Genomic DNA, 23,914 nt, shown 5'->3' with positions numbered 1-23,914 from the left:
TGGAGGAAACCTGGCACCATCCCTACAGTGAATCTTGGTGGCAGCATCATGCTTTGGGGATGTTTTTCAGCGGCAGGGAGACTAGTCAGGATTGAGGGAAAGATTAACAGAGCAAAGTACAGAGAGATCCTTGATGAAATCCTTCTCCAGAGCACTCAGGACCTCCGACTGGGTCGAAGGTTCACCTTCCAACAGGACAACAGCCCTAAGCACACAGCCAAGACAACGCAGGTGTGGCTTTGGGACAAGTCTGAATGTCCTTGAGTGGCCCAGCCAGAGCCCGGAAATGAACCTGATCAAACATCTCTGGAGAGACCTGAAAATAGAATGTGCAGCGACGCTCCCCATCCAACCTGCCAGAGCTTGAGAGAATCTGCAGAGAAGAAAGTGGAGACACTTCCCAAATACAGGTGTGCCAAGCTTGTAGCGTCTTACCCAAGAAGATTCGAGGCTAATTGCTGCCAAAGGTGCTTCAACAAAGTACTGAGTAAATGGGCTGAATACTTACGTAAAAGTGATCATTTGCAAAAAATTCTAAAAACCTGTTTTTGCTTCATCATAATGAGGTATTGGACGAAAAATACGATTTAATCCATTTTAGAATAAGGCTGTAACGTAACAAAATGTGGAAAAAGTCAAGGGCTCTGAATGCTTTCCGAATGCTCTGTACGAGGACGCCTTTAGGAGACATATCCTAGCCTAGCGTCTTGAGCTGGATTTGAGGCTGATGGCGACCTACTTCCTCCGGCCCAGATGGAAACAATGAATCATGACCAAATACTGGACTGTCTGGTGGTTTGTCTCTGGTTTGGTCAGTACCAGCATGAAGAACCACAGCCCCATTTGAACTGAACTAACTAGTAACTAATGGATAGGGATATATAGTAACATCATTTTAACAGTTTGAATTTCAATTCTGCCCCCCCCCCCCCCCCCCCCCCATATAGGCGTGTCTGAAAACGGGTTTCATGATATTGTGCGACTATTTTACACTTCCCACTCCCCAACAATGACTGGCGCCCCAGGCAACACTCTTATTCTCTCTTTCAGGCTCGAAACATCCAAACGGGAGAACTTGCTGCTGTCAAGGTTATTAAACTGGAGCCAGGTGAGTTGGATATAACTACAATTCCTCTCTACTTACTGTATGCTTGAAAATGACCCCATAATTAACTCTGAAGGATTTAAAGAAACTCAAAATATTTAACTTTATTTAAGGACATTTATTTGTGGTTTACAGGATAAAAGTTTGTTTTTATTTAGCCTTTATTTAACTGGGCAAGTCAGTTAAGAACAAATTCTTAATTACAATGACGGCCTACCCCAGCCAAACCGGGACGACGCTGCGCCGCCCTATGGGACTCCCAATCACGGCCGGTTGTGATACAGCCTAGAATCGAACCAGGGTCTGTAGTGACGCCTCGAGCACTGACATGCAGTGCCTTAGACCTCTGCGCCACTCGGGAGCCCAATATCCACCAAAAAACAACTATATCCTGTATAAATATGACAGTAAATAGTTTAGTTTACCTTCTTAGATACAACTTAACTGACTTGCCTAGTTAAATCAAATAAAAATGTGTTAAGAAGGAAAGAAATACCCCAAGTTAACTTTTTAAGGCGGCACTCTTGATAACTTAAATACATTCCAGGTACCTTATGATGCTGGTTGACTTAAAGCCAAGAGTGTGCGAAGCTGTCAAGGCAAAGGGGTGGCTATTTCAAGGATCTCAAATATAAAATATATTTTTATATATTTAACACTTTTTTTGGTTACTACACGATTCCATATGTTATTTCATAGTTTTGATGTCTTTACTATTATTCTACAATGTAGAAAATAGTAAAAATAAAGAAAAATCCTTGAATGACTAGGTGTTCTAAACCTTTTCACCGTGTGCGTGTGTGTGTGTGTGTGTGTGTGTGTACGTACATGCATACAGTTGAAGTTTACATACACCTTAGCCAAATGCATTTAAACTCCGTTTTTCCACAATTCCTGATATTTAATCCTAGTTAAAATTCCCTGTCTTAGGTCAGTTAAGATCACCACTTTATTTTAAGAATGTGAAATGTCAGAATAATAGTAGAGAGAATGATTTATTTCAGCTTTTATTTCTTTCATCACATTCCCAGTGGGTCAGAAGTTTACATACACTCAATTAGTATTTAGTAGCATTGCCTTTAAATTGTTTAACTTGGGTCAAACATTTCAGGTAGCCTTCCACAAGCTTCCCACAATAAGTTGGGTGAATTTTTGGCCCATTCCTCCTGACAGAGCCGGGTGTAACTGAGTCAGGTTTTAAGGCCTCCTTGCTCGCACACACTTTTTCAGTTCTGCCCACAAATGTTCTATAGGATTGAGGTCAGGGCTTTGTGATGGCCACTCCAATACCTTGACTTTGTTGTCCTTAAGCCATTTTGCCACAACTTTGGAAGTATGCTTGGGGTCAATGTCCATTTAAAAGACCCATTTGCGACCAAGCTTTAACTTCCTGACTGATGTCTTGATGTTGCTTTGGCGATGTCATTCACAAAATAGCCTCCAATACCCTACTCAATAAATTGGATGCAGTCTATCACAGTGCCATCCGTTTTGTCACCAAAGCCCCATATACTACCCACCACTGCGACCTGTACGCTCTCGCTTCATACTCGTCGCCAAACCCCCTGCTAGGTAAAGTCCCCCCTTATCTCAGCTCGCTGGTCACCATAGCAGCACCCACCTGTAGCACGCGCTCCAGCAGGTATATCTCACTGGTCACCCCCAAAGCCAATTCCTCCTTCGGCTGCCTCTCCTTACAGTTCTCTGCTGCCAATGACTGGAACAAACTACAAAAATCTCTGAAACTGGAAACACTTATCTCCCTCACTAGCTTTAAGCACCAGCTGTCAGAGCAGCTACCAGATCACTGCACCTGTACATAGCCCATCTATAATTTAGCCCAAACAACTACCTCTTCCCCTACTGTATATATTTATTTATTTTGCTCCTTTGCACCCCATTATGTTTTATTTCTACTTTGCACTTTCTTCCACTGCAAATCTACCATTCCAGTGTTTTACTTGCTATACTTTATTTACTTTGCCACCATGGCCTTTTTTGCCTTTACGTCCCTTATCTCACCTCATTTGCTCACATTGTATATAGACTTATTTTTCTACTGTATTATTGACTGCATGTTTGTTGTACTCCATGTGTAACTCTGTGTTGTTGAATGTGAAACTGCTTTGCTTTATCTTGGCCAGGTCGCAATTGTAAATGAGAACTTGTTCTCAACTTGCCTACCTGGTTAAATAAATGTGAAATAAATAAATATATCCACATAATTTCCATCCTCATGATTCCATCTATTTTGTGAAGTACACCAGTCCCTCCTGCAGCAAAGCACCCCCACAACATGATGCTGCCACCCCTGTGCTTCACGGTTGGGATGGTGTTCTTCGGCTTGCAAGCTTACACCTTTTTCCTCTAAACATAACGATGGCCATTATGGCCAAACAGTTCTATTTTTGTTTCATCAGACCAGAGGACATTTCTCCAAAAAGTATGATCTTTGTCCCCATGTGCAGTTGCAACCGTAGTCTGGCTTTTTATGTTGGTTTTGGAGCAGTGGCTTCTTCCTTGCTGAGCGGCCTTTCAGGTTTTGTCGATATAGGACTTGTTTTACTATGAATATAGATACTTTTGTACCTGTTTCCTCCAGCATCTTCACAACGTCCTTTGCTGTTGTTCTGGGATTGATTTGCACTTTTTGCACCAAAGTACGTTAATCTCTAGGAGACAGAACACGTCTCCTTCCTGAGAGGTATGACGGCTGCATGGTCCCGTGGTGTTTATACTTGCATACTATTGTTTGTACAGATGAACGTGGCACCTTCAGGCGTTTGGAAATTGCTCCCAACGATGAACCAGACTTGTGGAGGCCTACAATTATTTTTCTGATGTCTTGGCTGATTTCTTTTGATTTTCCCATGATGTCAAGCAAAGAGGCACTGAGTTTGAAGGTAGGCCTTGAAATACATCCACAGGTACACCTCCAATTGACTCAAATGATGTCAATTAGCCTATCAGAAGCTTCTAAAGCCATGACATCATTTTCTGGAATTTTCCAAGCTGTTTAAAGACACAGTCAACTTAGTGTATGTAAACTTCTGACCCACTGGAATTGTGATACAGTGAAATAATCTGTCTGTAAACAATTGTTGTAAAAATTACCTGTGTCATCCACAAAGTAGATGTCTTAACCGACTTGCCAAAACTATAGTTTGTTAACAAGAAATTTGTGGAGTGGTTGAAAAATAAGACTTAATGATTCCAACCTAAGTATATGTAAACTTCCGACTTCAACTGTACATACACATATAAATATATCCACATCTTTTTTTTAAAAAGTTCTTAATTACTGTCCAACCTCTCCCCCAATTGGAGTAAACTAGTGAACAGCAGCACTGAGGCCTGTATTTTCAGCTCATACATACTAAATACATTTCATGGACACAGTCTATTTTTCAATAGTTCTATTTTGCTCATTTTTCTCCTGTTCTTCCTCTACCCTCGACCTCTCCCATCTATTTCTGATGTCCATCCGGTTTGATTTCTATTTGCCATATGTTTCAAACTGTGCTCTTTTAAAAAAATAAAACCGTCTTTAACCTATTTACAAAACTTTACCGATACTGATATATCTCCCGATATTACTGTTTTACAGTGGGGAAATTAGTGTCATTTCTCAAATTGCCATCCAAAAGCACAATTGTCCAAGTGTTTTCTTGGTGACCATAGTGACACATCATGAGATTGTCAGTAACCAAGGGAATCGTATTCTCATGTTCAGATAAGGAGATTCTCTATTCTTTCATCCTTTTTTTATTGAATATCGGTGAAACTTCATCTGAAGCCGGCTTGAGGCTTTCAATCTCCAGCATTTCAATGTTTAAATTTTTTTTTTAATGCGCTTTGAGATTCTTTTGAAAGCGCTATACAAGTTTTTTTTATTTTTATTTTTTTAAATGATGTATTATTTGTGTTCCTCCAATTTCACCTCTTCTACTACTACGCTGACTAGAGGTGTGAGAAAAACAACATGTCTCATACTCTTAAAGTCGTGTGGTTGGTGCGGAGGCAGAGCTAGTGTCTGCGTCCAAGACTCTGCATCCAAGATGCACCCTATTCCCTATATAGTGCACTACATTTGACCAGAGCCCCCATAGGTACTAGGGTGCCGTTTAAGACGCACAACTGTTTTAAAAAAAAAAATCTCATAGGGAAGTGCAAATTCTGACAGGAAGTGACCTGTCTTTGTGGCTTCCAGCAACATGAGAACATTGTGGGTCGCTTTACTTACATTTACATTACATTTTAGTCATTTAGCAGACGCTCTTATCCAGAGCGACTTACAGTAGTGAATACTACATTTCATTTCATTTTTTTCTTTTTTTTGTACTGGCCCCCCGTGGGAATCGAACCCACAACCCTGGCGTTGCAAACAGATGGCTCTGGTCAACAGGGTGGCGTTTGGAGGCCACCACGGTTTCAAAACAGTACAGTATATTCTGGTAATAATATAAGGAAAAGGGGTAAACATCACAGAACATGTTTGAAATGGAAAATAAGCAGAAGAAGGGTTGAAGCATGTTTTACTCACTACTTTTACTTGTTGGTCGCTCTCTGTTTCTGCGTCTCAAATGACTCCCTATTCCCTATAGATGTGGTACTGTTTTTTTGGGGGTTACCAGTGCCCTATGGGTAGTTGTCCCTATATTAGAGAGTAGGGTGCCATATGGGAGGAAGACCTTGTTGTGCTCTTCGGCGCATCCAATAACTCACTGAAATGGGCCTCTTGCTGAAAGGTTTATGGTTCCCTGGCCTCTTATTTGCTTTAAATCTGTAATGGCAGGGTCAACAGGTCATCTCTGCACTGTTAAAACAAGACATTTACGCTACTGGGCAATACGAACGGGTGTTGTATTGACATTAGGCTCTTACGTAAGGCCTATGGACTCACCTCTCTAAATTTAAGCAATCTCAGAAGTGCTTTATGTGAATGGTACTACTACAGTAGCCTATTTCTAGCAGTTCTTATGTATGAGGTTACTGGTTTCTTTAGACTTCCTCAGTTACTGCCAGTAAAAACACTGAACTGTGAAAGCCCCTCTTGTCTTGAGGATGGACTAGTGTAGTACAGATTTAGTTTGTGTGTATGTGTCTGTCTGGTGTCAGTAGAGACGAGAGCAGTACAGTACCGCTAAGAGGATTTAAAGCTAGCGTTAAATTGAGCTTCGCCAGGTGATTCTCAGTAATGAGAGCTATTTATAAAGCTTGTTTGTTTCTCTAGCTCGCTAACGCTGATGGGCCATTCACACCACCACATGCAGCTTTACCCTGCTCTCACAGCTCTGAGAACGGTACTCTTACGTTTTAAATGGTTTTAACCAGGGCTCTGAATAGTGTGCCATTTGTGAGGCAGCCCGTTGCCACAGACATCCGGTTGGCTGTGTTTCTGTCACAGCCCACAGGAGGATGTCTTCCCTTCAGTAGACAGGGCTGCTAACTCAGACTCTCTTGAGTCATGCACACTAGTCCTCTTACATTCAAAATGTATTCCTCACTGGAACGTCAGGGCTGTATCCATAAAGCATATGAGGGGTTATGAATTTCGATTATATGGAAAGGAGGGGAGCTTCTTCTTCTTCTCTGAAACACTTTAATACTGGCCCAGCTCTTGATCTTTCCCCATCTTCAAACCCACCCTGTCTGTGGACCTGTCCTCTTACAGCCTTAGTGCTAGTCTGTTTGTGCTATCATGCCAACTCCCTTGTCACTTGTTTGACAATGAGCAGCAAACAGATCTTGACCAGGCTAGACCTGTCCTCTCCCCTGACCGAATCGAACAATGAAGGCAAAGCATCACTTCTGCAGCAGTAAATAGTGATTGCCTGTCACGGTAAGAGTGACACTGTGTACAAGCCTTATCAATTCTATGCAAAGGAGATGTCAGGCTGACTGGTTTTCTGATCCAAGCCCCTACTTTTTTTTAAAGGATCTGGAACCAAAATATTTGTATCTGTATTCCCAGTCATGTGAAGTATATATTATTTTATTAGTATATTATTTTAGCAGTTTATTTTTGTATCCCCTTTTTCTCCCCAATTTCGTGATATCCCTTTTACGGTCTTGTCTTATCGCCGCAACTCTCCAACGGGCTCGGGAGAGGCGACGGTTGAGTCACGCGTCCCCTAAAACATGACCCGCCAAACCGCGCTTCTTTAACACCTGCCCGCTAAACCCGGAAGCCAGTTGAGATGCAACCTCTGTCTCACGCGCCGTCTCACTGCTGCTGAATTGAGAGCAGATGGTGTCGCTGCAGCGTAGTTTTAGACTCCTACTTCCTTTTACCGAAAGGGGGTGGGAAAATATATATAATTATATATTATAATATAGAAATAAATAAAGGGATGCATAAATCCACACAGCTCAACCGATACCCAGTCTAGATGTTAGAGTGGTACTTTATTCATTACAGCAGCTAGTAGCTAGCTAAACACTCTGTGATTCGCTTGAATTCCTAGAAATACAGACGGTCTGCACTAGATATTACATGAACCCTGTACGTAGTAGTCTATAGGACATGGTTTAGTTTATATGCAGCGTGCTGTGCTATGATAAACCTGTACAAGTAGTCATTCGTCCAGTCATATTGAAATGGAGGAGTAAAGTGCTCTGTGGTTTGGAGCTTGGCAAAGCAAGGGGAAAGATTTAGTGATCTGTAAAATATTGTGGGTGTCCTGTTCAACGTTTAACTTTTCCTCCACTGAATATGAAGTCTAGAAGGATAATATTATGCTCTGATAGTCACTGTTGCAATATGAAGTCTAGAAGGATAATATTATGGTCTGATTACTCACTGTTGCAATATGAAGTCTAGAAGGATAATATTATGGTCTGATAGTCACTGTTGCAATATGAAGTCTAGAAGGATAATATTATGCTCTGATAGTCACTGTTGCAATATGAAGTCTAGAAGGATAATATTATGGTCTGATTACTCACTGTTGCAATATGAAGTCTAGAAGGATAATATTATGGTCTGATTAGTCACTGTTGCAATATGAAGTCTAGAAGGATAATATTATGGTCTGATTAGTCACTGTTGCAATATGAAGTCTAGAAGGATAATATTATGGTCTGATTAGTCACTGTTGCAATATGAAGTCTAGAAGGATAATATTATGGTCTGATTAGTCACTGTTGCAATATGAAGTCTAGAAGGATAATATTATGGTCTGATTAGTCACTGTTGCTGTAGTTCTGTCAAGTCCTATCATTACTCAAAGGGGAATGTTATTGTGTCTCTCTCTCTCTCTCTCTCTCTCTGTGTCTGTGTGTGTGTGTGTTTTTCTACATCTGATTTGGCTGTGTTTGTCTCTCTGCTTCCAGGGGATGACTTCTCCATCATCCAGCAGGAGATCTTCATGGTGAAGGAATGCATGCACCACAACATAGTGGCCTACTTCGGGAGCTACCTCTGGTAAGAGTCAAGACCACACTCCAGTACCAGGGGCCCAGAGCTACCTCTGGTAAGACCACACTCCAGTACCAGGGGCCCAGGGCTACCTCTGGTAAGACCACACTCCAGTACCAGGGGCCCAGAGCTACCTCTGGTAAGACCACACTCCAGTACCAGTGTGACGACAGCAGGTGAAGGTCTGTAGCTGAGTGATGTCAGCAGGTGAAGGTCTGTAGCTGAGTGACGTCAGCAGGTGAAGGTCTGTAGCTGAGTGACGTCAGCAGGTGAAGGTCTGTAGCTGAGTGACGTCAGCAGGTGAAGGTCTGTAGCTGAGTGACGTCAGCAGGTGAAGGTCTGTAGCTGAGTGACGTCAGCAGGTGAAGGTCTGTAGCTGAGTGACGTCAGCAGGTGAAGGTCTGTAGCTGAGTGACGTCAGCAGGTGAAGGTCTGTAGCTGAGTGACGTCAGCAGGTGAAGGTCTGTAGCTGAGTGACGTCAGCAGGTGAAGGTCTGTAGCTGAGTGACGTCAGCAGGTGAAGGTCTGTAGCTGAGTGACGTCAGCAGGTGAAGGTCTGTAGCTGAGTGACGTCAGCAGGTGAAGGTCTGTAGCTGAGTGACGTCAGCAGGTGAAGGTCTGTAGCTGAGTGACGTCAGCAGGTGAAGGTCTGTAGCTGAGTGACGTCAGGACTATCCTCTGAATGGCCTTAGCACAGCCCTGCCAAGTGGTGCCAGCCCTGATGATAGACTTGTATAGGCCCAGCCCTGCTCATAGATGTACAGTGCATTCCGAAAGTATTCAGACCCCTTCCCTTTTTCCACATTTTGTTATGTTACAGCCTTATTCTGAAATGTATTAAATCAAATATACAAACAATAACCCATAATGACAAATGGAAACACAGGTTTTTAGAAATTTGGGCACATTTTATAAAAAATAAATACCAAATTTACTTAAGTATTCAGACCCTTTGCTATGAGAATTGATCTCAGGTGCATCCTGTTTCCATTGATCATCCTTGAGATGTTTCTACAACTTGATTGGAGTCCACCTGTGGTAGATTCAATTGATTGGATATGATTTGGAAAGTCACACGCCTGTCTATATAAGGTCCCACAGTTGACAGTAAATGTCAGAGCAAAAACCAAGCCATGAGGTCGAAGACGGAAGAACAACTATCTTTGCAGAAGTCCACCAATCAGGCCTTTTATGGTAGTGGCCAGACGGAAGCCACTCATTAGTAAAAGGTAAATGACAGCCTGCTTGGAGTTTGTCAAAAGGCACTTAAAGGACTCTCAGACCATGAGAAATAAGATTCTCTGGTCTGATGAAACCAAGATTGAACTCTTTGGCCTGAATGCCAAGCGTCACGTCTGGAGGAAACCTGGCACCATACCTACGGTGAAGCATGGTGGTGGCAGCATCATGCTGTTGGGATGTTTTTCAACGGCAGGGACTGGGAGGCTTGTCAGGATCAAGGCAAAGATGAACGGAGCAAAGTACAGAGAGATCCTTGATGAAAACTAACTCCAGAAAGCACAGGACCACAGACTGGGGCGAAGGTTTACCTTCTAACAGGACAACAACCCTAAGCACACAGCCAAAACATTGTAGAAGTGGCTTTGGGACAAGTCTCTGAATGTCCTTGAGTGGCCCAGCCAGAGCCCGGACTTGAACCCAATCGAACATCTCTGGAGAGACCTGAAAATAGCTGTGTAGCCACGCTCCCCATCCAACCTGACAGAACTTAACAGGATCTGCAGAGAAGAATGGGAGAAACTCCACAAATACAGATGTGCCAAGCTTGTAGCCTCATACCCAAGAGGACTCGAGGCTGTAATCGCTGCCAATTGTGCTTCAACAAAGTACGGCGTAAAGGGTCTGAATACTTACAGTACCAGTCAAAAGTTTGGACACCTACTCATTCAAGGTTTTTTTTTTTCTGTTTTTTTTACACTGTAGAATAATAGTGAAGACATCAACTAAGAAATAACACATATGGAATCATGTAGTAACCAAAAAAGGTGTTAAACAAATCAAAATATATTTTAGATTTTTCAAAGTAGCCACTCTTTGCCTTGACAGCTTTGCATTCTCTCAACCAGCTTCATGAGGTAGTCACCTAAAATGCTTTTCCAACGGTCTTGAAGGAGTTCCCACATATACTGAGCACTTGTTGGCTGCTTTTCCTTCACTCTGGGTCCAACTCATCCTAAACCATCTCAATTGGGTTGAGGTCGGGTGATTGTGGATGCCAGGTCATCTGATGCAGCACTCCATCACTCTCCTTCTTGGTCAAATAGCCCTTACATAACCTGGAGGTGTTTTGGGTCATTGTCCTGTTGAAAAACAAATGATAGTCTCGCTATGCCCAAACCAGATGGGATGGCGTATCACTGCAGAATGCTGTGGTAGCCATGCTGGTTAAGTGTGCCTTGAATTCTAAATAAATCAGACAGTGTCACCAGCAAAGCACCATCACACCACCTCCTCCATGCTTCACGGTGGGAACCACACATGCCAAGATCATCCGTTCACCTACTCTGCGTCTCACAAAGAGATGGTGGTTGGAACCAAAAATCTCAAATTTGGACTACAGACCAAAGGACAGATTTCCACCGGTCTAATGTCCATGCCTCTTGTTTCTTGGTCCAAGCAAGTTTCTTCTTCTAATTGAAGTCCTTTAGTAATGGTTTCTTTGCAGTAATTTGACCACGAAGGCCTGATTCACGCAGTCTCCTCTGAACAGTTGATGTTGAGATGCGTCTGTTACTTGAACTCTGAAGCATTTATTTGGGCTGCAATCTGAGTCTGGTAACTCTAATGAACTGATCCTCTGCAGCAGAGTAACTCTGGGTCTTCCTTTCCTGTGGCGGTCCTCATGAGATCCAGTTTCATCATAGTGCTTGATGGTTTTTGCGACTGCACTTGAAAATGTTCAAAGTTCTTTAAATGTTCCGTATTGACTGACCTTCATGTCTTAAAGTAATGATGGACTGTCGTTTCTCTTTGCTTATTTGAGCTGTTCTTGCCATAATATGGACTTGGTCTTTTACCAAATAGGGCTATCTTCTGTATACCAACCCTACCTTGTCACAACACAGCTGATTGGCTCAAACGCATTAAGAAGGAAATTCCACTAATTAACTTTTAAGAGGGCTCACCTGTTAATTGAAATGCATTCCAGGTGACTACCTCATGCAGCTGGTTGAGAGAATGCCAAGAGTGTGCAAAGCTGTCATCAAGGCAAAGGGTGGCTACTGGCTACTTTGAAGAATCTGAAATATAAAATATATTTTGATTTAACACTTTTTTGGTTACTACATGATTCCATATGTGTTATTTCATAGTTTTGATGTCTTCACTATTATTCTACAGTGTTGAAAATAGTAAAAATAAAAAATAAACCTTGAATGTGTAGGTGTTCTAAACTTTCGACTGGTACTGTACATAAATAACAAACCTATTTCCACTATCCAGATATCTGACAAAAATTCATTATTCTCTTTTAATAGTGAAATGATTACAATCCCCCATCCCTACTTTGGGTTTATGAGGGGAAAAAAAGCTGATTAAAACAATCTGTTGGAAAGTGCTCAGCAGGAAGAGCATACTGGCACTGTATACAGACCCAGCCCTGTACTGCCAGGAACTGGAACCTCCAGCAGCTTTAACAGGACTTAAGAGCTTCTGATCTGGTTTATATGTCCATTTAGTCAGGAGAGACACAGGCTTTATCACAGCAGGCAACCAGCCGGGCATAATAATGTCGCCTACAGACCAGTCAGCTCAGAGATTATTAAGACCAGGTCTTTCATAGCAACGTGGTCCTACCAGTCCGCTGTATATCAGAGGCCTATACTGTGTCTGTGTTCTACACACTAGTATTCTAAAGTCATTCTAACTGTGTCCTCTCCCTCCCTGTATCAGCCGGGAGAAGCTGTGGATCTGTATGGAGTACTGTGGTGGAGGATCTCTACAGGACATTTATCACGGTGTGTTGTTATTCTGCTCATATCGCTCTCTTTTCTTTTTACATTTTAATCATTTAGCAGATGCTCTTATTCAGAGCCACTTACAGAGTGACTAGTGAGGGTTAAGAGCAGAGCAATAAGGAGCAATGAGGGTTAAGTGCCTTGCTCAAGGGCACATCTGCAGATTTTTCACCCAGTCGGCTCAGGGATTTGAACCAGCAAGTCTTCGGTTGCTGGCCCAACGCTCTTAACCGCTCTCTCTCGCTGTCTCTCGCTGTCTCTCGCTGTCTCTCTCGCTGTCTCTCTCGCTGTCTCTCGCTGTCTCTCGCTGTCTCTCGCTGTCTCTCGCTGTCTCTCGCTGTCTCTCGCTGTCTCTCGCTGTCTCTCGCTGTCTCTCGCTCTCTCTCGCTCTCTCTCGCTGTCTCTCGCTGTCTCTCTCTCTCTCGCTGTCTCTGTCTCTCTCGCTGTCTCTCGCTGTCTCTCTCTCTCTCGCTGTCTCTGTCTCTCTCGCTGTCTCTGTCTCTCTCGCTGTCTCTGTCTCTCTCGCTGTCTCTCTCTCGCTCTCTCTCTCTGTCTCTCTCGCTGTCTCTCTCTCGCTGTCTCTCTCTCGCTCTCTCTCTCTCTCGCTGTCTCGCTGTCTCTCTCGCTGTCTCTCTCGCTGTCTCTCTCGCTGTCTCTCTCTCGCTGTCTCTCGCTCTCGCTCTCGCTGTCTCTCGCTGTCTCTCGCTCTCGCTGTCTCTCGCTCTCGCTGTCTCTCGCTGTCTCTCTCTGTTGCTGTCTCTCTCTCTCTCTCTGTCGCTGTCTCTCTCTCTCGCTGTCTCTCTCTCTCGCTGTCTCGCGCGCTGTCTCTCTCTCTCTCTCGCTGTCTCTCTCTCTCTCTCTCGCTGTCTCTCTCTCTCTCTCTCTCTCTCTCGCTGTCTCTCTCTCTCTCGCTGTCTCTCTCGCTGTCTCTCTCGCTCTCTCTCTCTGTCGCTGTCTCTCTCTCTCGCTGTCTCGCGCGCTGTCTCTCTCGCTGTCTCTCGCGCGCTGTCTCGGGTTCTGTGCAGGCCATTCCAGTTCTTCCACACCGATCTCGACAAACCATTTCTGTATTCACCTTGCTTTATGTATGGTGGTATTGTCATGCTGAAACAGGAAAGGGACTTCCGCAAACTGTTGCCACAAAGTAGAAAGCACAGAATCATCTAGAATGTCATTTTATGCTGCAGCGTTAAGATTTCCCTTCACTGGAACTAAGGGGCTTAGCCCGAACCATAAAAAACAGCCCCAGACAATTATTCCTCCTCCACCAAACTTTACAGTTGGCACTCTGCTATGGGGCAGGTAGCGTTCTCCTGGCATTCTCCAAACCCAGATTCGTCTGTCAGACTGCCAGGTGGTGAAGCGTGATGCATCACTCCAGAGAACGCTTTTCCACTCCTTCAGAGTCCAATGGCGGCGAGTTTAACACCACTCCAGCCGATGCTTGGCATTGCGCATGGTGATCTTATGCTTGTGTGCGGCTGCTCGGCCATGGAAACCCAATTCATGAAGCTCCCACCGAACAGTTCTTGTGCTGACGTTGCTTCCAGAGGCAGTTTGGAACTCGGTAGTGAGTGTTGCAACCGAGGACAGATGATTATTTTACACCCTACGTGTTTCAGCACTCGGCGATCCCGTTCTGTTAGCTTGTGTGGCTTTCCACTTCACGGCTGCGCTGTGGTTGCTCCTAGATGTTTCCACTTCACAATAACACCACTTAATGTTGAATGGTGCAGCTCTAACCACTTCACAATAACACCACTTAATGTTGAATGGTGCAGCTCTAACCACTTCACAATAACACCACTTAATGTTGAATGGTGCAGCTCTAACCACTTCACAATAACAGCACTTAATGTTGAATGGTGCAGCTCTAACCACTTCACAATAACACCACTTAATGTTGAATGGTGCAGCTCTAACCACTTCACAATAACAGCACTTAATGTTGAATGGTGCAGCTCTAACCACTTCACCATAACACCACTTAATGTTGAATGGTGCAGCTCTAACCACTTCACAATAACACCACTTAATGTTGAATGGTGCAGCTCTAACCACTTCACAATAACACCACTTAATGTTGAATGGTGCAGCTCTAACCACTTCACAATAACACCACTTAATGTTGAATGGTGCAGCTCTAACCACTTCACAATAACACCACTTAATGTTGAATGGTGCAGCTCTAACCACTTCACAATAACAGCACTTAATGTTGAATGGTGCAGCTCTAACCACTTCACAATAACACCACTTAATGTTGAATGGTGCAGCTCTAACCACTTCACAATAACAGCACTTAATGTTGAATGGTGCAGCTCTAACCACTTCACAATAACACCACTTAATGTTGAATGGTGCAGCTCTAACCACTTCACAATAACACCACTTAATGTTGAATGGTGCAGCTCTAACCACTTCACAATAACAGCACTTAATGTTGAATGGTGCAGCTCTAACCACTTCACAATAACACCACTTAATGTTGAATGGTGCAGCTCTAACCACTTCACAATAACACCACTTAATGTTGAATGGTGCAGCTCTAACCACTTCACAATAACAGCACTTAATGTTGAATGGTGCAGCTCTAACTGACTGAGCTCTTCAGTAAGGCCATTCTACTGCCAATATTTGTCTATGGAGATTGCATGGCTGTGTGCTCGATCATTTTATACACCTGTCTGCAGCGGGTGTGGCTGAAATAGCCGAATCCACTAATTGAAATGGGTGTCCACATACTTTTGGTATATACTGTGTATAATAACTATAGAAATGACCTTTGGGGCAGCAGCAGAATAATCATGTTTTAATTTCCCAGTGACGGGGCCTCTGTCAGAGCCGCAGATAGCCTACGTCTGCAGAGAGACCATACAGGTAATTACACTTAGTTCAACCCTCTTAGGGCCAGTTTCCTGGACATAGATTCAGCCTACTCCTGAAGCTGTCTCAGAGCAGCTGATTTTAATGATTTTTAACGAGTTTTTCCTTTTTAGATCACAATGAATGAGGTTATATGGACAAGGAGGACCTGATCCTAGATCAGCACTTCGATGCCTGATACATAAGAAATAGGCCTAGGTTTAATCTAGATCCAGGAAACCAGGCCTAGTTAGACACTGACTTGTCTCTTTACTCATCAGGATGTGTCCATTGCAGCCCAGTCTCACATGACTTTCTTCATTCACAGGGTTTGGGATACCTTCACAGCAAGGGAAAGATGCACCGTGACATCAAGGTATGGCAACATACGCGTTCCGTCTGTCTTCTTTAGACTCACGAAACATCACTGCTAGTTCATAATGAAGGGAAAGAAGGCCTGTCTGTTCTCACGCCTTCCTCTTCGCTGCAGACAGAGGTGTGACTTACATTGTAAGAACACAGTCTACCATCTTTCCCCCTTGTGCCGACGCTGCAGTTTTTATTTATATATATATTTTAACATTTATTTAACTAGGCAAGTCAGTTAAGAACAAATTCTTATTTACAATGACGGCCTGGGAACAGTGGGTTAACTGCCTTGTTCAGGGGCAGAACGACAGACACACGGCCTGGGGGTTACCTGCCTTGTTCAGGGGCAGAACGACAGACAGATGGCCTGGGAACGGTGGGTTACCTGCCTTGTTCAGGGGCAGAACGACAGACAGATGGCCTGGGGGTTACCTGCCTTGTTCAGGGGCAGAACGACAGACAGATGGCCTGGGAACAGTGGGTTAACTGCCTTGTTCAGGGGCAGAACGACAGACACACGGCCTGGGGGTTACCTGCCTTGTTCAGGGGCAGAACGACAAACAGACGGCCTGGGAACGGTGGGTTACCTGCCTTGTTCAGGGGCAGAACGACAGACAGACGGCCTGGGGGTTACCTGCCTTGTTCAGGGGCAGAACGACAGACACACGGCCTGGGGGTTACCTGCCTTGTTCAGGGGCAGAACGACAAACAGACGGCCTGGGGGTTACCTGCCTTGTTCAGGGGCAGAACGACAGACAGACGGCCTGGGGGTTACCTGCCTTGTTCAGGGGCAGAACGACAGACAGACGGCCTGGGAACGGTGGGTTACCTGCCTTGTTCAGGGGCAGAACGACAGACAGACGGCCTGGGGGTTACCTGCCTTGTTCAGGGGCAGAACGACAAACAGACGGCCTGGGAACGGTGGGTTACCTGCCTTGTTCAGGGGCAGAACGACAGACAGATGGCCTGGGAACGGTGGGTTACCTGCCTTGTTCAGGGGCAGAACGACAGACAGACGGCCTGGGGGTTACCTGCCTTGTTCAGGGGCAGAACGACAGACAGATGGCCTGGGAACGGTGGGTTACCTGCCTTGTTCAGGGGCAGAACGACAGACAGACGGCCTGGGGGTTACCTGCCTTGTTCAGGGGCAGAACGAGGGGGTAGGTAGTAGTCTACTGTGGTTGCAGGTGACTGTTGTCTGACAGCACAGGCAGCAGCTCTAAACAGGTTAGACGATGACTTGGAATGAAATGATAAAGTCATCAAATAAAACTAAAGTAATGTGAATAAATGATGGTTAATGCCATCATGGGACTTGTATTAATTGTTTTATTCTGTGTTAAACAGCATTCAACTCAAACAATCCAAACCCACATCGGAAACAGATAATAATAATAATAATTACAAATCGAACAGATACCGAACCGACCTCAAAAAGCACTAATCACTCAGCTGTCAGACGGACTGAAACACGGAGGGCTTTCCTGGGCTTATCCAATAACAAACACACTTTTACAGTTGTTTTTCTATGAGCTACTGACCACGACCCAGTTCATGACTCTAGCCCAAAGTGGAATAGCTGTTCTCTTGTGATGTTATCAGTGGGACGGTGTTGATTACAGAGGATCTCTCAGCTTCACCATCGTATACCGAGAAAGTTGTTTCCTGTTTCTGCTGTCTGTGCGCTCTCTCTGTCTCACACACACACACACACACACACACACACACACACACACACACACACACACACACACACACACATTAAAAGGGCTTTATTGGCATGGGAAACAAATGTTTACATTGCCAAAGCAAGTAAACTTATCTCTGCTCTCTCTACCCATCTTTCTCACGATCTCTTTTGCTTTCTCCTTTCGCTCCATCTCTCTCCTCCTCTCTCTCCTCTCTTCTCCTCTCTCTTTCTCTCTGTGCTCTCTCGCCCTCTCTTCTCCTCTCTCTTTCTCTCTGTGCTCTCTCGCCCTCTCTTCTCATCTCTCTCTTTCTCTCTGTGCTCTCTCGCCCTCTCTTCTCATCTCTCTCTTTCTCTCTGTGCTCTCTCGCCCTCTCTTCTCATCTCTCTCTTTCTCTCTGTGCTCTCTCGCCCTCTCTTCTCATCTCTCTCTTTCTCTCTGTGCTCTCTCGCCCTCTCTTCTCATCTCTCTCTTTCTCTCTGTGCTCTCTCGCCCTCTCTTCTCCTCTCTCTTTCTCTCTGTGCTCTCTCGCCCTCTCTTCTCTCTCTTTCTCTCTGTGCTCTCTCGCCCTCTTCTCCTCTCTCTTTCTCTCTGTGCTCTCTCGCCCTCTTCTCCTCTCTCTTTCTCTCTGTGCTCTCTCGCCCTCTTCTCCTCTCTCTTTCTCTCTGTGCTCTCTCGCCCTCTTCTCCTCTCTCTTTCTCTCTGCTCTCTCACCCTCTCTTCTCCTCTCTCTTTCTCTCTGCTCTCTCACCCTCTCTTCTCCTCTCTCTGCTCTTTTGCCCTCTCTGCTCTCTGTGCTCTCTCTTGCCCTCTCTTCTCCTCTCTCTCTCTCCTCTCTGCTCTCTCTCCCCTTTCTTCTCCTCTCTGTGCTCTCTCTCGCCCTCTCCTCCTCTCTCTCTCGCTGCAGAATGCAGCCAGACACAGCTGTCAATAACAGCCAACCCCGCCAGCACAATACCAACTCCCTCACTATAGTGTTGTCCCACAGTCAAGATACAATACCAACTCCCTCACTATAGTGTTGTCCCACAGTCAAGATACAATACCAACTCCCTCACTATAGTGTTGTCCCACAGTCAAGATACAATACCAACTCCCTCACTATAGTGTTGTCCCACAGTCAAGATACAATACCAACTCCCTCACTATAGTGTTGTCCCACAGTCAAGATACAATACCAACTCCCTCACTATAGTGTTGTCCCACAGTCAAGATACAATACCAACTCCCTCACTATAGTGTTGCCCCACAGTCAAGATACAATACCTGCTAGCTACACAATTACAATCACTTTATCACAATCAGTCAAAGATGAAATAACACACACATTTCCCCTTTCCACAAAATGTGTATATTGTTTGATCAGCAATGAAGTTGTGTAGAGTGATTTTGCTGTGAACTTTGCTGTGCGGCTGAGAGTCTAACAGTTGTTTTGGGTTCTTCAGGGTGCTAATATCCTGCTGACAGACAACGGGGATGTAAAACTAGGTGAGTTATTCATCCTGTTTGAAGACCTGTAAAGGTCCATCTCATGACCCTCAGCTGTGTGTATGTGTTATATAGTCTGAAAGGACCTGTCACTTGTTGTTTCAGCTGACTTTGGAGTAGCAGCCAAAATAACAGCCACTATTGCCAAGAGGAAGTCCTTCATCGGGACTCCTTACTGGTGAGTCTTTCTCTGAGACAGTCCTCCGTCGGGACTCCTTACTGGTGAGTCTTTCTCTGAGACAGTCCTCCGTCGGGACTCCTTACTGGTGAGTCTTTCTCTGAGACAGTCCTCCGTCGGGACTCCTTACTGGTGAGTCTTTCTCTGAGACGGTCCTCCGTCGGGACTCCTTACTGGTGAGTCTTTCTCTGAGACGGTCCTCCGTCGGGACTCCTTACTGGTGAGTCTTTCTCTGAGACGGTCCTCCGTCGGGACTCCTTACTGGTGAGTCTTTCTCTGAGACGGTCCTCCGTCGGGACTCCTTACTGGTGAGTCTTTCTCTGAGACGGTCCTCCGTCGGGACTCCTTACTGGTGAGTCTTTCTCTGAGATGGTCCTCCGTCGGGACTCCTTACTGGTGAGTCTTTCTCTGAGACGGTCCTCCGTCGGGACTCCTTACTGGTGAGTCTTTCTCTGAGACAGTCCTCCGTCGGGACTCCTTACTGGTGAGTCTTTCTCTGAGACGGTCCTCCGTCGGGACTCCTTACTGGTGAGTCTTTCTCTGAGACAGTCCTCCGTCGGGACTCCTTACTGGTGAGTCTTTCTCTGAGACAGTCCTCCGTCGGGACTCCTTACTGGTGAGTCTTTCTCTGAGACGGTCCTCCGTCGGGACTCCTTACTGGTGAGTCTTTCTCTGAGACGGTCCTACATCGGGACTCCTTACTGGTGAGTCTTTCTCTGAGACGGTCCTACATCGGGACTCCTTACTAGAGGTCGACCGATTAATCGGAAGGGCCGATTTCAAGTTTTCATAACAATCGGTAATCAGCATTTTTGGCCAACGATTAGCGGATTTTTTTTTTTTTTTATTGATTTTTTATAATTATTGTTTTTTATAATTATTGTATAATTATTGTTTTTTATATATATATATATATATATATATATATATATATATATATATATATATATATTTTTTTTTTACATTATTTTTTTAAACCTTTATTTAACTAGGAAAGTCAGTTAAAGAACACATTCTTATTTTCAATGACAGCCTAGGAACGGTGGGTTAACTGCCTTGTTCAGGGGCAGAACGACAGATTTTTACCTTGTCAGCTTGGGGATGCAACCTTACGTTAACTAGCCCAACGCTCTAACCACCTGCTTTACATTGCCAAGGTAAGTTACTAGCTAGCATTAAACTTATCTTATAAAAAAACAATCAATCATAATCACTAGTTAACTACACATGGTTGATGATATTACTAGTTTATCTAGCCTGTCCTGCTTTGCATATAATCGATGTGGTGCGCATTCGTGAAAAAGGACTGTCTTTGCTCCAACGTGTACCTAACCATAAACATCAATGTCTTTCTTAAAATCAATACACAAGTATATATTTTTAAACCTGCATATTTAGTTAATTTTGCCTGCTAACATGAATTTCTTTTAACTAGGGAAAATGGGTCACTTCTCTTGCAAACAGAGTCAGGGTATATGAGGCAGTTTGGGCCGCCTGGCTCGTTGCGAACTGTGAAGACTATTTCTTCCTAACAAAGACAGCCGACTTCGCCAAACGGGGGATGATTTAACAAAAGCGCATTTGCGAAAAAAAGCATAATCGTTGCACGACTGTACCTAACCATAAACATCAATGCCTTTCTTCAAATCAATACACAGAAGTATATATTTTTAAACCTGCATATTTAGCTAAAAGAAATCCAGGTTAGCAGGCAATATTAACCAGGTGAAATTGTGTCAGTTCTCTTGCGTTCGTTGCACGCGGAATCAGGGTATACAGAATCTGGCTCGTTGCGAACTAATTTGCCAGAATTTTACGGAACTATGAAATAACATTGTAGGTTGTGCATTGTAACAGGAATATTTAGACTTATGGATGCCACCCGTTAGATAAAATACGGAACGGTTCCGTATGTCACTGAAAGAATAATGTTTTCGAGATGATAGTTTCCGGATTTGACCATATTAATGACCTAAGGTTTATTATATTATAGTTAAGTCTATGATTTCATAGAGCAGTCTGACTGAGCGGTGGTAGGCAGCAGCAGGCTCGTAATAGTCAAAGGTATATGGTTTAGAGAGAAATAGTCGAGGCGTCGTAATAACTTGCGGCTGAACTTGAAAGGGGTTCCTTTGTTATTTGACCGTTCATGTCTTCCATAGAGAATGTCTTGATCTACTTCAAATAAGGTCTGTGTTTTGTGCTTAAACCGCCTGGGCGTTTTGATACTCCTGTAAATCTCACTAGGTAACGTTTGTCAACATATTTTCATAAATCCACTCTACAAAAAAAAATGATCTTCGCTTATATTGATCAGAGTTATATCCTATGGATATCTACACAGTTATAAAATTGGCAAGGTGGTGTAAGCCTAAACCAAACACAGACCTTATTTTAAGTTAATCTAAAAATATCCTATGGAATAAATGAAGGAACCGCTTTTCAGATTTTGCTAGAAGGTGTCATGGGAATTATGACTCGCACTTTGGTAGTCAATTCTTACCATGCCCATTATTAAAATAGGATTTCCTGCATATAGAAATTACAGTTTTTGTTTTCAGCATTCATCACAGGTAACTTAAACTCTATTTTTATTATTCAAACAGTTGAGAGTATTTGTCTCCTAAGCAGACTCTTCAGTATCCTTGTCACTTCAGAGCTTCAGAGATATATATATATATATATATATATATATATATAAAGCATAATAATCGGCCGATTAATCGGCATCGGGGTTTTGGCCCTCCAATAATCGGCATCGGCGTTGAAAAATCATAATCGGTCGACCTCTACTCCTTACTGGTGAGTCTTTCTCTGAGGATGTTCGTCCCAAATGGCTCCCTGTTCCCACTATAGTGAATGACTTTTATAGGGTGCCATTCGGGACACAGCCTTTATCTCCATCCCTCCCCACCCACCCACAGGGGGCAGTAGTGTAATAATTTAACTACCCCACAGGGGGCAGTAGTGTAATAATTTAACTACCCCACAGGGGGCAGTAGTGTAATAATTTAACTACCCCACAGGGGGCAGTAGTGTAATCATTTAACTACCCCACAGGGGGCAGTAGTGTAATCATTTAACTACCCCACAGGGGGCAGTAGTGTAATCATTTAACTACCCCACAGGGGGCAGTAGTGTAATCATTTAACTACCCCACAGGGGGCAGTAGTGTAATAATATAACTACCCACCAGGGGGCAGTAGTGTAATAATATAACTACCCACCAGGGGGCAGCAGTGTAATAATATAACTACCCCACAGGGGGCAGCAGTGTAGTAATATAACTATCCCCACAGGGGGCAGCAGTGAGATGTATAATATGTCTGTTATCTGTCCAGGATGGCCCCTGAGGTAGCAGCAGTGGAGAAGAACGGAGGTTACAACCAGCTGTGTGACATCTGGGCTGTGGGCATCACCTCAATAGAACTGGCCGAGCTGCAGCCCCCTATGTTTGACCTGCACCCAATGAGGTACTGTTCCTGATCCACTTCCTCATTTTTCAGCCAATCGGGGCTGACTCTGCCATACACTTCCTCACTCATCAACTACTCAGTGCTGTTTCTGCGCCACATCCTAACACATCAGCCAATCAGGGCTGTTTCTGCTCCAGAAAGCGGATGTTGCCTGTTTTCAGGGATACTGTATTTTCCCCTGAAAAGCGGAAGAGGAGACTCCGCTCAGGTGTCTCTCTACGTCTGTTACGTTCATTTCTTCCTCATATCAGCCAATGAGTGCTGTTCCTGCCCTCCACTTCCATACACACGTCATCCACCAATCAACTGCTGTTTCTGCCCCAATCCCTCACCCATCTCATAATCACTTTCTGTGCCAGATTTATCCATTTCCTGCTTTTGTATTCTGATCATGTTCCCTCTAATCTTTTCATCGCTAAGCTGTTCTCTGATCTGATGCAAATTAAAATTACAGGGGTCGAGTTTCTCAAAATATTGTAGCACTAAGATCATTAATGGCGACCATTTGGCCTTTTTAAGACGATCTTAATGCTAGGAAGGTTTTGGGAAACTCACCCCAGGACATTGAGAACGTTCTATAACATGATTTAATGTCACTTGATGTTTTGTATTCCAGGGCCTTGTTTCTCATGTCAAAGAGCAGCTTTCAGCCTCCCAAGCTGAAAGATAAAATGAAGTGGTGAGTACAGTACACCTGTGACCTGGAAGAATTACCCCCCCCCCCCCCCCTTGTTAGTTTCATTTATGTTTTACTGCTGCAGTCAGTAACAGTTTCCCTCCCCCTCCAGGTCCACATCCTTCCATAACTTTGTGAAAGTCTCTCTGACCAAGAACCCAAAGAAGAGGCCGACAGCAGAGAAGCTCCTATCGGTAACTGACACATCCTCATAGAAAGTTCTTCTTGGTTGAGGAATGGGGTCGGGGGAAACCGGGGGAAACCAGCTTAGACAGTCTAATTAATCAAGTTAATAATTACAAATGTTCTGGATCATTAGGGTTGACAAGACTCTTCCTCTGAGAGATGTACAAGGTGTTGATGATAGTGAAAAGGAACGTTTTCATCAGTGGTTGATCCTAGGTAATAGTTGTCCAGTCTAAAAGCTGCTATTCAGAGAATTAGTGTGCAGGCCATCTTGTGTTATCGTCACAAGATCACTAATAAAGTCTGTCTGTCCCTCTGTCTGACTGCCCCCCCCCCGTCTGTCTGTCTGTCTGTCTGTCCCCCCGTCTGTCTCTGTCTGTCCCTCTGTCTGACTGCCCCCCCCCCGTCTGTCTGTCCCTCTCTCTGTCCGTCCCGTCTGTCTGTCCCCCCCCCCGTCTCTCTCTCTGTCCGTCTGTCTCTGTCTGT

General features: G+C 44.3%; 1 protein-coding gene across 3 annotated transcripts in view; it reads left to right on the top strand.

The window, feature by feature from the left end:
* map4k5 (mitogen-activated protein kinase kinase kinase kinase 5) overlaps positions 1–23,914 on the top strand; it is a 119,693-nt gene that overhangs the window by 7,254 nt on the left and 88,525 nt on the right. For 2 of the 3 annotated variants that reach the window (XM_045709476.2, XM_045709553.2), the window contains exons 3-12: positions 1,051–1,108; positions 8,441–8,531; positions 12,438–12,502; positions 15,327–15,382; positions 15,696–15,743; positions 18,870–18,912; positions 19,018–19,090; positions 22,432–22,563; positions 23,183–23,245; positions 23,355–23,436. In XM_045709476.2, the coding sequence (XP_045565432.1) occupies positions 1,051–1,108; positions 8,441–8,531; positions 12,438–12,502; positions 15,327–15,382; positions 15,696–15,743; positions 18,870–18,912; positions 19,018–19,090; positions 22,432–22,563; positions 23,183–23,245; positions 23,355–23,436 (711 nt within the window). The remainder of the gene's footprint in view (positions 1–1,050; positions 1,109–8,440; positions 8,532–12,437; positions 12,503–15,326; positions 15,383–15,695; positions 15,744–18,869; positions 18,913–19,017; positions 19,091–22,431; positions 22,564–23,182; positions 23,246–23,354; positions 23,437–23,914) is intronic. The other variant, XM_082960638.1, reaches the window with a different exon arrangement.

The sequence above is a fragment of the Salmo salar genome, chromosome 01 (assembly GCF_965601325.2).
Source record: "Salmo salar chromosome 01, fSalSal1, whole genome shotgun sequence".
Lineage (NCBI taxonomy): Eukaryota > Metazoa > Chordata > Actinopteri > Salmoniformes > Salmonidae > Salmo > Salmo salar.
Note: the sequence above shows the minus strand (reverse complement) of the source record. Positions and strands in the feature narration are given on the sequence as shown.